Below are 16,214 nucleotides of genomic sequence, written 5' to 3'. Positions count from 1 at the left end.
TCTCTCTCTGCCTGCCTCTCTGCCTACTTGTGATCTCTGTCTGTCAAATAAATAAATAAATAATCTTTTAAAAACATTGTCAGTTCCCTGGAGATAAGCCCAGTTTGAATATTGAGTTAAACGGTGTTAATACATACACTCATACCCATTTTCAAAACCTCGTTTTGGTTAGTTAAAAACTTGATGCAGGGGCGCCTGGGTGGCTCAGTGGGTTAAGCCTCTGCCTTTGGCTCAGGTCATGATCCCAGGGTCCTGGGATCGAGCCCAACATCAGGCTCTCCGCTCCTTGGGGAGCCTGCTTTCTCCTCTCTCTCTCTGCCTGCCTCTCTGCCTACTTGTGATCTCTGTCTGTCAAATAAATAAATAAAATCTTTTAAAAAAAATAAAAAAAAATAATAAAAATTTGATGCAGTTTTCAGAAGAGTTGGTAGTAAAAGAAAAAAAAACTAACCGCAGCCAAGTAGTATTTACAACCCAGTGTCATGGGATCCCTAATCTTTCAGAGTGTTCCCACCCAGCGGTATCAACCAGAATATCTCAGGAATGCTGGGTGCTCATTATTGCCTTTTACCTCGTACAACTGGTAGGGAGGATCCAGTCTTCAAGGTAGTGAATGAGAAACTTGGAAGAAATGAATTTCATGAAATTTGGGGGAGTAACTGAGAATTTCTGAAGGGTTCGCTAATATCCTGGTGAAGCTGAAGCCTCACCTCTCAGAGGAATGTGATTTGTGTACCTTTCGAAGCTCTAACCAGATGGGGAAGAATTTCAAGGCTTGAGTATGGGCTAGTTTAGGCACTAGAATGGTGCCATCCCCAGCGTATGCACTGATTATTTCTAGCTGAGCATTTGAGATGTGAAAGACCAAGCCCAGTTTTTAGGATCTCCACTTCATTTCTTGTTGCTCTTTGTTTGTAATCCCACGTAATCCCATGTAATCATGGTGGAAACTGAGAGCGTGTACACATATGCACATGCAACACATGAGAAAAGACTGGGCTGGGATAAAAGAAAAGTAAGAAACATCACTGCCCTCAGAGAGTTTATAGTCTAATATGTTCAGGACAGAGAGCTGTGAAATTTGCCTGGGAACAGGAGGCTTGGGGCAGTATTTTAGAAGGCACCAAATGCTGTCAGAAAAGTATTTGTGGCCAGTCTGTTCCTTGTTTGGAATCTGCTTCACTTTGGAAGCCTAGACCTGAGCCTGGCCACCAGCCTGAGACTGTTTTGCTATAAATAGGCACAGCTGGAAATAGGAGGCCTTCCTCTGTACGAATATCAGATTTCATTCTCCGAACTCCTACCATGTTCTCCCAGTTTGGATACTGTCTTGGGAAAGTGCTCCAAACACAAAATCTTCTTTCATGAGGATTTTTTTTTTTTTTTTTTTTTTTTTTTTAATTCAGAGGCAAAGGACAGAAGGAATGACTTGATTTAGAACGTGGGCTCTGGGGTAGGATGACCTGTGTTTGAATCCCGGGTCCTCCTCCACTCTGTGGTCTTGGGAAAGCTTTGTTGCTTCAATTACCTCATTTGTAAAATCGAATTAAAAATACTTGGGACACCTGGGTGGCTCAGCTGGTTAAGTGTCTGCCTTCGGCTCAGGTCATGATCCCTGGGTCCTGGTATCGAGCCCCGCATCGGGCTCTCTGCTCAGCGGGGAGTCTGCTTCTCCCTCTCCCTCAGCCTCTTCGCCTGCTAGTGTTCTCTCTCCCTCTCTCACAAATAAATAAAATCTTTAAAAAAAATACTTAACTTCAACTTAACTTATAAAGAGTAAATGAGATAGGCATCTCGAGTAATTGAACACAGTGCCTACGACATACCGTCTACCAGAGGTGCTGGGATTATCATCAGTTGTGATTATGCCTGAGGGAGGCTTCTCCACAGGCAGCTTCTGCACAGGTCCGTGCTTGGAATATCCTCTCAGTAGATACATCGATGACCCCACAAACTATAGTTTAGAAACCTCCGGGAGATTAACTTAGAGCACTTTTATTCATTTATGCATAAGACCTTTACCTCACAATGTGACACAGGACCAGAAAACCATTAGGTCATCTGTAGCATTTCTGGTCTTGCATCCTGCATTTCAGAGCACTTGATCTGGGTGCCACCTTGTGTCCCTCTTCTCCCAGGCTCTCAGCTTCAACTCTGCTTATTTCTTGGCCTTCCGTAGATTCAAAGGCCTGTCTCGCTGCCATCCTTGTCCTTCCAAGCCGTAACCATTGCCCAGCCTGCCTCCTCCCCTCTTGCCATTCTCCCTCTCATTACCAAGACAGTTCCTGGAAATATTGCAGAAGCTTTCTGTGGTTCATAAGGAAAGTGAGAGTATCCCTGGGTGTTTTCCGTCCCTCCGCCCTCCACAGACAGGAAAAACAAACTAAAAGTGAGGAAGACACTGGGTACAGAAAGTGCAAAACACAACCCGGAAGTGAAGGGGGTTTCTCAGGATTGTAGGGAAACACAGTCCCTGGACCAACCGCTCACGCCACCTAAGAGAGCAAGTCCAGACACCCCTCCAAGAGATACTGTCTTCAAAGAGGAAGTTGGTAGAACACCTGACCCTTATGAGAGGAGATTTAGACCACTGATGAGAGGTTTGAGGTTGAATCAATGCATGCATTAAAAACTAAGCAAAGGGAAAAAGCAAGACATTGGAGAAAAAAACAAAAAGTTGTATGGGACAGAAAAACAAATCAGACATCCCAACCTGGCTTATCTTTGAATCGCATTTACATATTCATGAAGTGTAAAATTTGATAATGATCTAACCAAAATGATGATATAATTAGAAGGATGGGTATATTTATGGGGTGGGGGAGAAGCTAAATCTTCTTCTATCATGGAAAGTCAATAAGTAATGCTCAAAATGGAGAAAGCAACAAGTGACAAAACAAGCATATTATTTAGAAACAGAGAAGTGTAGACCAAAATACTCAGCCAACAGAGCAGTTGCCTTTGAGGAAAGAAAAACTGGAAGAGGTAAGTGGGGGACTGCTCTCTTTTTGTATTAATCTTGGAGAACTTTGGGACTTTTTAAACTCTGTGCACGTGTAGCTGATAAAAAATTAGAACATAAAAAGCACAGATGCAGGGCACCTGGGGGGCTGTTGGTTAAGCATCTGTCTTCAGCTCAGGTCATGATCTCAGGGTCCTGGGATTGAGCCCAATGGTGGGCTCCCTGCTCAGTGGGGAGTGTGCTTCTCCCTCCCCCTGGCCCATCTTGTTCACTCTCTCTCCTCTGTCTCAAATAAATAGATAATTTTCTTTTAAGCACAGATGCATAGCAACAAAGGCTAAAAAAAAATAAGGTGAGAATAATAGAAGGGAGAGAAATAGTTCACAGAATTTATTTATAAAAATGTGTGTGGTTTGGAAGAATATTCATCATCTCTGGATCGACTAATCCCACCCCCACCCCCATCCCCGGCCCCGCTGAAATTCTTGCAGTGGGGTGTGTATTACCTTCCTAGTAAGACAAGAGCTATTTCATGTTGCAGGAAAGGAAGCAATTAGAAAAGCCAGAGGAAAACTATGTGTGAAGATGTTTGTGATACATTGTTAATAATCCTGAAAAATCAGAAACAGTGTGTTTAATCATCCAGGAAAGGGGTAATAAAGTATGGTGCACATGCCAGAGGAAATCACTCGCAGTTTGCCTTAGTTCATCTGTCCCCTCAGTTTAAATGCTCTTTGCCTTCCGTCCCCACCCTTTTGGTACCTTCCTTAACCGTTATATCCTTCAAGACATGCCTCTGACAACAGCCACAGTCCCCTACCCGTCCTACCCCACTGTCACCTCTGTCCCAGCTATGTAAATTGCTCCCATTCTGTGTTACAGTCTGTGTCGACACTTACCGCTTAATGTTGTAATGATCTGTCTGTCTTGCCTGAGACAGGCAAGACCTTCCTGAGAGCCGGGATTGGGTCTTACTTTTACCATGTCAGTGCAGAGCACAAGGCATAATAAATATTAGGCACCTAATAAACGTTTGCAGGATAAAAAATAATGTGGGAAATCCTTGTCATGTTAAGTAGATGAGAAAAAGTAGCCCCTGTGCTTCAGGGTTGTTACAAGGATTAGATGGGGAAATCCAGGGAACACAGTAGAATTCTAGGCATCGGTGAGTTCCGTGGACAGAGGATGAAGGTGGTGGGAGTTTGCTATTAACAATGACAAGAGATGTGTATTTTTTGTTTTCACAGATAGCCCCAGTACAGGCCTTGGACCTTGTGGCTGGATTTTGGTGGTTGTCTCGTTCTTGTTCACTGTTATAACTTTCCCCATCTCGGTATGGATGTGCATAAAGGTAATAAAGAAGACGTCACTTGTGTCTGCCAAGGGGTCAGCCCCTCACTACATAAGCCCCCCGTTGTGTGTATCTGTGTAGAAAAGAGAGAGAGAGAGAGAGACCTACTGGCCTGAATCCCTTTTCCTTCGTCTCTCCCTTGGAAAATTCCCTCTAGTCACCTGTTGTAATGGAATATGGGGTCTTCTTTCAGCCGTGGTCCAGGCAGCCCATCTCAGAGGTTAGAGGAAGGATCCCCATCGGAAATGTTCCAAAGTTGGGGATTTGGGGTGGTCCTGTCCAGAGTCAAGACACTGAGGACTGGCTGCTGGCTCCATTGTTCACTGCACGACCTTTGCCTCATTTCCTCCCTGTAAGATGGGAGGAAGTAGCAACACCCACTTCACGGGGCCATTGCAAGTATTAAAGAATGTCTCTAAACATACTTATCCCAATGCCTGGCATATGGCAAGGGCCCCCCAATTGCTGGTTATTTTTTCCATAAAGTCATTAATACTTTGATAAATGACTATCATTTACATATTCCTAAGAAGGGAAAATATGCTCCAAGAATTTTCAGATAAGTTTATGATTATAATTTAAGGAGTCAGGAGATAAACTGTGGGAAATTTAGTCATTTTTATTTCTTGTCTTTATTACCAATGAATGAGTAACTGAGTGAGGATGTTAACAGCTGAGGAGTGGAGTTATGGATTTGCTCCTATATACTACTCTATACTTCCCAAATTTTTAATTTTTTTAATTTTTTTAAAAGATTTTATTTATTTATTTGACAGACAGAGAACACAAATAGGCAGAGAGGCAGGCAGAGAGAGAGGAGGAAGCAGGCTCTCCGCCAAGCAGAGAGACCGATGCGGGGCTCGATCCCAGGACCCTGGGATCATGACCTGAGCCGAAGGCAGAGTCTTTAACCCACTGAGCCACCCAGGCGCCCCTACTTCCCAAATTTTATACAGTGAAATATCTATTGCTTTTATAATCACTTAAAAAAATAGTAAATACATATCCTGCTTGGTAATTCAGCATTGAACATGTTATTTATAGATACTGTTTGGATTTTATTTTATTTAAGTTTTATGTGTTTAAGAAATCCCCTACGCCCAACAGGAGGCTCGAACTCATGACCCCGAGATCAAGGGTCGCATGCCCTAAAGACCGAGCCAGGCAGGCACCCTGATACTGTTTAGACTTTAGAGAAAAAAACAACATAGAGGCATCTAACCTGTTTAGAACAGAATATATATTTAACAAGCTGCCTATAAATACATAATGTATATAAAGATTTGTACTCCTCATGTTTAATTATTATTTGTTTTTCATCTAGATCATAAAAGAATATGAACGAGCCATCATCTTTAGACTGGGTCGCATTTTACAAGGAGGAGCCAAAGGGCCTGGTCAGTACTAGAATTCTGGGTCGTTGGCCTGGAGACCGAAGTCCTTCCTCTTGTTGATGTGGATTCCCTTACGTGGGTCCCTTCCCTGTTGACATAGAAAAGAGTGCCTGTAACAGAAGCCGTGTGACAATAGCAGAGTGGGGCTGGCCGGTCTTGCTACAATCGCCATTTCCTTCCCTGGGCTCCTCTCCCCTTCCCATCCCCGCCGATAAGATTATGTTAGGCCAAGAATAGCCACAACTGTGGAAGTTTAAGCATAGAATTCCTACTTACTAAAGGCTTTCTAGATCTTACTCTCTACGCCTTAGTTCTGGCAAACTTCCCTTCAGCCCCTACTGTATTCCAGGCTCTGGGAATTCAAGGGAGGCTAAAACATAGTTCCTGCCCTCAAGGAGCTTGCTGTCTAGTGGACACCAAAAAGGAAGCAGTTACAATCCCATGTGATAAGTACCATGACCAAGTCATTGCAGATAGCTGTGGAAACCCAGAGTCAGGTGACGGACCCCACCTAGCAGGATGAGACCAGGCTTTGGAGGTGATGACAGCTTGGCTGAGCCTTGAGACATGGAGAGGTGTTGGCCAGAGGGGCGGTATTCCCAGTAGAAACGGCAACATGGGCAGCGTGATGTCGTGGGGGGGGGGGGGGGGGGGGGCCCGGGGGGGGAAGGGGCGGCGGGGGGGGGGGGGCGGGGGGGGGGGGGGGGTATGGCGGGCCCAGGGAGGGAAAGGGCCTGCAGGTGGCTCGGCCCAGCATGAGCGTGGAGCTCGAGGAGAGGGGAGCGTCCGAAGAGGGGCGCCGGGGCAGGCCATGCAGGACCTTATGTGGCGTATTCAGGGGTTCGTGGGCTGAGAAAACGGGACAAAGGAGAGAACCTGGAAGATGCAGAAAGACATGGGAAGGATCGTGTTGGTGTAAGTAAAGACCAGATGGCCTGTGGTGGCGGAGTCAGGAAATGACGTCACGGGCCTCAGTGGCAGCAGTTAGGTGGGGCGAGGGAGCAGGAGTCTGGCGTTCCTGGCATCTGGCTCGTGCACTGAGGCGACCTGGCTTCTTTCCATTGGTTCCTTTGATTCTGTTAGGGGGAAGGGATGAGGCGCCAGTGTCTCTCGATAACGTTCTGTGTTTCTTTGTTGCAGGTTTGTTTTTTATTCTCCCCTGCACTGACAGCTTCATCAAGGTAGACATGAGGACCATTTCATTTGACATTCCTCCTCAGGAGGTAAGGTGGTCTTATGCCGTTGATAACAAGTGTCATGTGTGAAAGTCGCCGGCGACAAGAGCAGCACAGCATAGAGTGGTGAGAGCATGGGTGTAGAGACTGCTTGTCCCTGTTTTCCAGCTGTGTGCCTTTGAGCAAGTTCCTTAACCTCTCTGTGCCTTAGTTTCATCATCTGTTAAATTAGAGGTTATAATCGTAGGACCTACTTTTGGGGACGGGGGAGAGAGAGCACACTTGAGCATGAGCCAGCAATGAGGACAGGTAGATGGGCTCGATCCCAGGACCCTGAGATCATGACCTGAGCCGAAGGCAGACACTTCACTGACTGAGCCACCCAGGCGTCCCTAGTAGAACCTACTTCAGAAGTAGAACCTACTTCTTGTGAGGACTACCTGAGCCCTTACATGTATAGTGCTTAGGCCAGTGGCTAATAAATAGTTAAGTGCATATGTGCTTATTATTACCAAGTGTAGCCTAGTGTTAGTATTACTGTATCTGTCATCCTTTTTCCTACTGCACTTCTCTGCTGTAGGTTTCTGATAGGAAATCCAGCTTAACACAACATTCTTCTTAAGGTTCTTCATTTTATTCTAGATACAGAATTAGGAACTGCTCATTTGGCTTTTTAGATAAAGCATATAATGTTTTGTAATAGTCATTACTCCATGCTCTTTCAAACTACTTCATAAGGAATATCACAGTTGAAACTCACAGCAGGATCCTTGAAAAGCACGTAACTGCCATGGGGCAAAGGGCTTCCACCAGACCAGAGTGGCAGAATCGGGAGCTACATTCAGCTCCGTGGGTTCCTCGCCGAATTCTTTTCCCGCAGCTCCATGCTAAACGCACCCGACGTTCATGTTCACTCCCTCGTGGCCCTTGACGGTGAGGGCCATCCTGGGCCACGTATCCAGGGAGGCGTCGTCACCAAGGCCGATAGAAAGCCTGGAAACAGGATGAAGGGAGGGGCAGAAGAGTGTCAAGTGTTTCCTGGCTAGAAGCCAGGTGCACCGCAGGCTGGTAGAGTCTGGCCCGGTCGCCTTCTCTTGGCCTCGAACCCCAGGAACCAGCGTAGGAACCTCCTTGCTGGTGCCGATCCAGACAGGGGCTGAGGTCAGACTTCATCATCCATGTGCACGGAGGGACGCCAGCAGTCACTGTTACCCACGAGAACAGGGCTAAAAGCTGTGCTGTGTTCTCTGCACGTTTTCCCATCTTTCAGAGAAGATGGACCCTCAGAAGGAGCCCCTAGCAGGGTAGCTGGGAGTCCTGAGGCTCCCCTCTGTAAACGCTGCAGACATCCAGCAGGCTTCCAGCGGCTCCCTCCTCTCCTGGGAGCCGCTGAACCTGCAGCAGACTGGAACGTGGCAAGCAGTCCTTCTTCCGACCCCCTTGAACGGAATATGAAGAAAGAGAAGTACCCCGCCGATGAATAACAGTAGGCAGAGACGCTGCAGCTTTAGAAAGCTCTGGCTGTGGCAGTCGCAGGGGCAAGAGGCTGTTCAGAAACGATATGCGTTTCCCGATCATATCGTGGGAAATCATTAATTTGCACGCCAACGTGGTAATACACTATTAGAAGTATTTTTAGATTATCAGAAAAAAGAGGTGACTGCTTTCCTTCCTGACAGGGACAGAAGAGCAATGCACACCACTGCCGTTACTGCCCACCCGTTACACAGCCCTTTACACTCCCGAAAGAGCCCCGTTCGGCTGGATCTTCAACTTCAAAGCAATTTGCCAGCAGTATGCGCAGAATGCGGCTGTGTTTTTAGCCCCATCTCACAGATGAGGACTCTGTAGGACCAGCAGGCTAAGAGCCTCACTGGAGATCACCAAGCCAGGTCCAGGAGGCACAGCTCAGGTCTCCTGACCCTCCCTCGCACGCTCTGCCACAGTCACTGTGTTCCTAGGATCACGTTTCAGTTCCTCTCTCCTTGATTCACTACCTGCTGTCTCTGGCACTCTGCCAGTGCCAGAGACAGCAGAGACAAGGTGCCCTCAAGAAACGCATGGTCCATTAGAGAAGCGATAAGGACGACAGGCAGCATGGTCGCTGCAGTGAGGTGCAGACGGGATCGTGGCTAGCCCTGCCTCGTCAGGGGAGTTTCACAGAGGAAAAGAGCTGTGTCTTGGATGATGTATCATCATGTGCCAGTCTGCTGGTGTGAGGGAGAGGAGAGGACATCCAAGCAGGGTGGGGACACCCGCACGAAGGCCTGGGACACAGAACACAATGCGTGTGGGACCTCCACCTTCTCCAGTGTGGCAGATGTGCAGCAGGGAGTGGGAAGGAGTGAGGCCAGTGGGCCGCTGTCAGAGGACCTGAAAACCAAACTAAGGAGCCACCTGGAAGGGGGTGGGAAGAAGCCCGGACGCATGATGTCCTGGAAAGCATTTTTATGTAGCATGCTATAAAATTTATTTTTACCCTCACCTCTCCCTATGACAACAGTCCCCATTCCCTTTGTGTTTGACTTCACTGTGCTGCCTTAGAGTTAACCCAGCCTGGGTTCTGCCCCAGCGCCGGGCTATGTCGTGCGTGATGCTCCCACCCTTGCACATGCTCACACCACCCTCGGGAAATGAGTTCTTCTTGTAAGACGTGGTTCAAGTATTGCCCCTGCCACCGACAGCTGTCCCTCCTTCTTTCTGCCACGGCTTCCTTGATTCCCCGCCCTCTTGGAAAGTACAGTGCCGGCTGCTGAGTGGTGTCTCAGAATTTGTTGAATGATTGAATTAGCGAATAAGTGAATGTATTTTATTAAAATTCCAAAGGCATAGTTAGCTTTCGGATGCTGCGTCGTCGTAGTCCCTTCAGGCGGCTCTAACCGAATCCCACACACTGGGTGGCTTATAAACCACTGTGTATTGTTCACCCCATCAGAGGCTGGAATCCAAGGTTAGGGTTCAAGCGGGCTCAGCGCCTGGATGAGGCTCTGCTTCCTCATTCACAGATGACCATGAGGGCTCAACCCTCATGACCCAAGCGTGCCCCAAAGGCCCCACCTCCTAATGTCTGATGCCATCCTGTGGGTGGTTAGGTTTCAGTGTCCGAACTTGGAGGGCACACTACACTCTGTCACTATCACTTACTACAGAAAATCGGCTGGTGTCTTAAGATGTTCTAGAGAACAACACTGCTTACAGTTCTCGTAAAGAAGGAGTCGGTGGGCAGGTGTGAAATGGCATCCTTCCTGTTACAGATCCTCACCAAGGACTCGGTGACCATCAGTGTGGACGGCGTAGTCTATTACCGTGTGCAGAACGCCACCCTCGCCGTGGCGAATATCACCAACGCCGACTCGGCGACCCGTTTGTTAGCACAAACGACTCTGAGAAACGTCCTGGGCACCAAGAACCTTTCCCAGATCCTCTCCGACAGAGAAGAAATCGCACACAACATGCAGGTGAGGTCGTGAGTCACCAGAAATACCGAGATGAAGCCAGAGGGTTAGTGGTTGTTTGACAACTTTTGACTCATTCCGATTGGGAGAATCACTGGCCAGCCTTTTTCTCTTCATTGAAACTCGTTGAAAGGAGTATTTTTCACACAAAGATCTCATGGCTTAACAGCTCGGTTGCATTACTTTTTTTTATTCCCTTCCATGCAGGGTTCCCCCCAAGAATTAGCATTAACCTTTTTCATTTAGCGTAATAATTCTGAGGCCATTCTGCAAGACAGCGCAGGTGTCGTTAACGCTCTGTTCTCTGCATGAGACCCATGACTTCCCTTGTAACTCATATGCATCTTGAGCTTTCTAGAGTCATAGATTATGAATTAAACCTGGCTGGTCCAAAAAAGATAAAGGACTAAAATCCGAGATCTTGTTATTTATCAATGTCATCATGTATCAAATCTATGGCCTTACCCTGATGCCCACGACCACCACAGCAAACAGAAAAGAAGGCTTCGTTCCTCCCGTTGCAAAGGGACCCCGATGAAGCACGAAGAAGTACTATGGTTCAGTCACATTAGATCGGGAGCCAGCGGGCCACCTGTTTTTATTAGTAAAGTGTGGTCGGGGTACAGCCATACACACTGGTTTATATATTATCCATGGCTGGTTTTGACCCACAATGGCACAGTTAAAGAGTTGCAATAAAATTGAAACTGAAAATAAACAACCACGGTCTGGCCCTTTGAGGGGAAGCTTGCCAACCCCCGCATGAGCTTCTTTAAGAGAACCAGGATCAGCTCCCCAGGCCCCGACCCCCACAGAGGAGACCTGACCTCTCCCCCGGATCTCCCCCAGCGCCTTGTCCGCTCCCCGGCTCAGTGGTCTGTCCTCGGCCGCTGGGCAGGGCTGAGCCTTCTTTGCTGGCCTTCTCTCTTCCGAACAGTGTACCCTGGATGACGCCACTGATGACTGGGGAATAAAGGTGGAGCGCGTGGAGATTAAGGACGTGAAGCTGCCCGTGCAGCTCCAGAGAGCCATGGCCGCGGAGGCAGAGGCATCCCGGGAGGCCCGAGCCAAGGTAGACTTGCTGTCTGCTCTGGTCTTGTCTCTTTTCTTTTCTCTGGTTTTCTCTTTCTTTTCTTTCTCTCTCTTTTCCATACTTTGTTTTTCCTATTGAGTTTTCTTCTTGGTTACAAAACAGCAAAACATAGTTGTTACCAAAATGGAAATAATCCTAACGTGTATGTCAAGGTGAAAGCCTTCCTCTTGCATCTGAGTCACGTGCCCCCGGGGGCCACGGCTCCTGACAGCTTAGTGTGTATACTGGGGCTTTCCCTGATGAGGGTGTTTGACTGCCGGCCTGTTTGTTTTACGAACGTAGGCTCGTACCATACCTGTTCTCTGCCTCGCTTGCTTTGCTGCACAACGTCCTGTGAGCCTGGCAGTGTGTGCAGAGCTGCTCAGTCTTCTGTGACCGCGTCTCCTATTCCCTATGTTCCCAGACCCCCACTAAGCACAAATTAACAGTTCTGAGTTCAGAGCAACTGGGCATTCCTGTCAGTGTGCTCACCATCTGTTCCTTCCTATTTTGTTTCTTTCAAAGCTTTTATTTTTTTTCTAAGTCATCTCTACACCCAGCGTGTGGCTCAAACTCGCAACCCTGAGGTCAAGAGTCGTACGCTCTACTGACCGAGCCAGCCAGGCACCCCTCCTTCCCTATTTTTGTCTTCTCTTTCATTCTCTCTTTTCTCAGGCTTTTCTTCCTTCTTACTGTTCCCTCTTCCTCTCTGTCCTCTTAACTTTTTTTCACTCCTCTTTCTCTGATGTCTGCCTCCCCACCCCTTCCTTGGTCATCCCCATCCCTGCCCACCTCTGCAGCCTGCATGGTGCGTGCCTCCCATGAGAGGTGTCAAGGAAACGTCTATTCATCTAATCTGGGAAAGAGGATTTCTTGGAGCTAATAAAGAAGGACACAGGGATAGCTTGCCAAACCCAAGGTTGGGAAGCAGACTCAAGTCTCCAGAGTTGGAGCCCAGGACCACATTGCGGTCAAGACCAAAGGGAGCTAATCATTCTACCGCCTGGACCCCACCTCACTGCTGATAGCTTGAGGGCAGGGTGTCTGACTCTCAAGTTTCCATACCTCCCTGGTTGAACACTAAAGGGGATAGACCAGCCTTGATTCCAGATTCACAGGAGGGAGATCTTCTTTGGTCAAAGTTTAGTCAAAAGGGCAAAGTCAGATGTTAATAAGCTCCCACAGCCCCTTGTGCAGATATGAGTGAGTGGAGGAAGAGGGACAGTTGACATAAGAGGGCTTGCTGTGGACTTGACAGATCTCCCAAGATGCAAGGAGCAAACCAGTCTGTTTTGTTGGAAAATAGTGGCAGCTGGAGAGAATTGGCTAAGTACAGAACCCTAACCTTCTAGTAGGAAGCCTTTAAGATGTCAGGTGCTATAATTTCTTAGCCAACACCAAATAGAGTAGTAGCTCCTTTGACACACTATGCCCAGAATTTTCTACTGACCAGGATTGCTAGGTTTTCCCAACGTGATAACTAGTGCTTCTGAGGACAGCTGGTAATGCCGCGGAAGCCTCAAGGGCTCACTCTCATAGTCATCACCCTGAGAAGACTAAGTGGTATTTCTGGTAACATTAAAGATGCCCTACTGTGTGCTAATAAGTATTTTGAAAATTAGGAACTGCTTTTATCTAGAATATGTCATTAACCAACAGTCCCTTTTCCAAGCCATATTGAATGGAATTTATCACATATAGACGACTTAGAATGTCAGAGCCTGAAATGTCCTTAGAGATTATACCTTCTGGAGGTGACAAATAACCTGGCCCAGATGCTGCCCCTCCCACCTCCTATTCCCCTGCTGGTAATTAACTGCAGCACTGTTTTCCACTGAGCTTAGACTTGACCTCAGACTCCTCCTATTGCCCTCCAGGTAACAAGCCTCAGCCACTTGGAATGGGCTCTAAAAATGAAACTTATTTGCCATCCCACCGTTCAGATGAAGAAAATTGAAGCCCAGAAAATTTCTATGGTTTCCTCAAGGTCACACGGTTGATGAGTGACCACAGAAATGAGAATTCCCCTCTGTTTCTCACTGCCTCCTTTGGACTTCCCGTGATGGGCGGTCTGCAGGTGTTCTCAGCAGCTAGGAAGGAAATTCCCTGATAACAATGGGAAGAGACAGAGGAATCCCGTTAGAATGCTGAATAACTGTGCTCCCACTTAGATGAGACTGTAGGGACCATCTAGACTATTCTCGTGGACCTGGGCTGTGCCTGTCTTTAAGATTAGGGTGAGCACATAGAATCACAAGGAGTCTTTCCCTTCTGTAAAATAAAATAACCCTGCAGCCACCATAAGGCCAAAAATTCAAAATCATATATTCAGGTTCTCATGGAAAATAGGGAGTCTGTTTCTTCAATGTGTAAACTGGGAAAGAAAAGGGTAGGAGGGCCTCTAGACTAAGAGACTTCAGAGAGAAATTCCTCAAGTTAATTAGCCATCAGGGAAATGCAAATTCAGATCCCATGCAGACGCCATGCTAGATATCCAGAATGGTTTAAAAAAAAAAAAAGAAAGAAAAGAACTGAGTGTGGGGGAGGGAGGACCTGGTGCTCTGATTTTGTTAGCGAGACCGACAATTTGGAAATTTGGAAATTTACAGTCTCTTTGGAAGAGAGACTTTGGAAAGCCCTCTGGCAGTGTGTATCCAACAGAAATGCCCTCCGCGTGTTTACCAAAAGGCACGTGCTGGAGTGTTCACGGCAGCATTTTGTCGTACCCCAAACTGGAATCTGCCCGCGTGTCCCTTGCCTTTGAATGGATAGAGTTTGCTTTATTCATGCAAAGGAGCACCAGGCAATGGAGAGAGTGAACAGAACATGGTTTGAGAGAAAGGTGCCTGGCACGAAAGAGGACAGATTGTCCTGCAAGCTTGACTGTATCTTAGCCAAACCTCTTTGTCGAGTGTGTAGACTAGCTATGATTGACTTGAATGTAGTACCTTTCCCACTTGCATCCTTCCTGATTTCCTTTCTCACGCCTCTGAAAAGAATGCCTGGCACATGCTTTCAGGCGCATATTCCCGGGGCCTCATCATCCATTCATTGAGAGGGGCGAGTGCAGGAATGCAGAGTCCCCTTTCTCTGCCCTTCTCAGCCTGGCCCGCCCCAGTTCTGGAAGGGGAGACCACAGTACCAGCCTCACAGGCCTGAAAATGCCCGACTCTCACATGATGGATCAAGCGATACGAAGTGTTGATCAGCCTGGGGCTGCCCCACAAGCAGCCGGCTCTGCTCTCTGAGGTCCCATTCACGGCATCTACGCGGCCGGTGTTTAGACAGCACGGCGCGCCTAGCCTGGTGGGTCTGGCCGCCCGGCCAAGAGACTGTGTGTTGGCTGGTAGTGGGAGACGAGATAGCTTTGCAGTTGGTCCATGTCCAGACCAGGGGGGGGAAAAAGTGCCTAACTGGTCATCTGAGATGATATGGAAAAACCCATGTCATCTGTTCTCGGGGCCGAGCTCAGTTTTGCATTCTGTATGTACGTACAGTGCCTGCCTTAGAGCACGGTTACGTGAGGCACTTGGCATGTACCTGGCTCCTGCCCCTTCTCGCAGACCTAAGTAGGACCTCCTGATAAGCTGAGATTTTTATCCTCTAAGCTGAGTGCCTTCTCTTGGTGATACGACATCTGATATCCCCCATCTAACCTAATGGGACCACCCAGGCACCCAAACCTAGAAACCCAGGGCCCTGCCTCAGTTCCTCTCCCTTCCTGTACCCAGTCAGCCTCCATACTGCTGACTGTTCTCCTGAAGAGCCCCCCAGCCCCTTCCTCCCTCCATCCCCGCTACCGGCGAATCGCCCTGGTCACTCCGAGGCTGTCCCACTGGCCCCTCACCGAGTCTCCCCATCCGTCCCCAGGCATCTGTCAGCCTGTCCTCTCCAGCTAGACCTGGTGAGGTTCCTTCTGGAAACTTAAGCAGCTTCCCACTGCCTACAGCCTGCAGACCAAGCACCCCTACCTCCCCTTGGCTTCACACCATATTCAGCCACTTACGTTTTTCTGGAATACACCAGCTTTTTTTTTTAATATACCACAGTACTTTTTCATGTGTGCTGCCTGAAGTATTCTTCAACTTTGTCCAAACAGCAAAGCTTTTGCCCTGTCCTGTTCAACTTATTTATCTCACCACCTCACCTGCAAAAACTGCTTTCCCCTGAGGGCTGGCACTGAGCCTCATACCCATCTCTGTCCACATTTGTCACGCTGGAACGAAGCGTCCAATTTCCTTGTCTGTGTACCCTGCTTGACCAGGTGCTGAAGGAGGCGAGGGCATCCATCCTCTACCCCTAGCTCCTGCCCAGGGCTTGACCCCTAACGTGGCCCCCAACAGTAACGGTGTAAGTAATCATAACTCCACTGGTCCTAAGACCATTGCTTTGGATCCTGATTCTCACGGAAGTATTAGGAACCGTGAATATTTTGAGATCCGTGTGTGAATATCCTAGTGGAACTGCCCAGTGAAGCTTGAGGATCCCGGTATCTTCAGCCCTCCTCTCCGAGGATCATGAAGTGAAAGGAACTGCCTTGATTTGGCTTCAGCTTTCTGTCTTCGTCACAGTGGCCCGAGGAGGCAGGTGCTCTCGAATTTTAAGAATAAGAAACCCGGGACGCCTGGGTGGCTCGGTTGGTTAAGCAGCTGCCTTCGGCTCGGGTCATGATCCCGGCGTCCTGGGATCGAGTCCCACATCGGGCTCCTTACTCATCAGGGAGCCTGCTTCTTCCTCTGCCTCTGCCTGCCATTCTGTCTGCCTGTGCTTGCTCTCTCTCCCTCTCTCTCTCTCTGACAAATAAA

The 16,214-nt window shown here is 48.1% G+C and overlaps 1 protein-coding gene across 2 annotated transcripts in view; it reads left to right on the top strand.

Moving 5' to 3' along the window:
* LOC111146314 (stomatin) overlaps positions 1–16,214 on the top strand; it is a 27,816-nt gene that overhangs the window by 7,757 nt on the left and 3,845 nt on the right. Inside the window, exons 2-6 of one of the 2 annotated variants that reach the window (XM_022501816.1) lie at positions 4,210–4,313; positions 5,638–5,710; positions 6,848–6,930; positions 10,137–10,340; positions 11,275–11,409. In XM_022501816.1, coding sequence (XP_022357524.1) covers positions 4,210–4,313; positions 5,638–5,710; positions 6,848–6,930; positions 10,137–10,340; positions 11,275–11,409 — 599 coding nt within the window. The remainder of the gene's footprint in view (positions 1–4,209; positions 4,314–5,637; positions 5,711–6,847; positions 6,931–10,136; positions 10,341–11,274; positions 11,410–16,214) is intronic. The other variant, XM_022501817.1, reaches the window with a different exon arrangement.

The sequence above is a fragment of the Enhydra lutris genome, unplaced genomic scaffold (assembly GCF_002288905.1).
Source record: "Enhydra lutris kenyoni isolate GAN:26980312 unplaced genomic scaffold, ASM228890v2 scaffoldscaffold13, whole genome shotgun sequence".
Taxonomy (NCBI): domain Eukaryota; kingdom Metazoa; phylum Chordata; class Mammalia; order Carnivora; family Mustelidae; genus Enhydra; species Enhydra lutris.
This window is presented reverse-complemented; position numbering and strand designations above follow the sequence as displayed.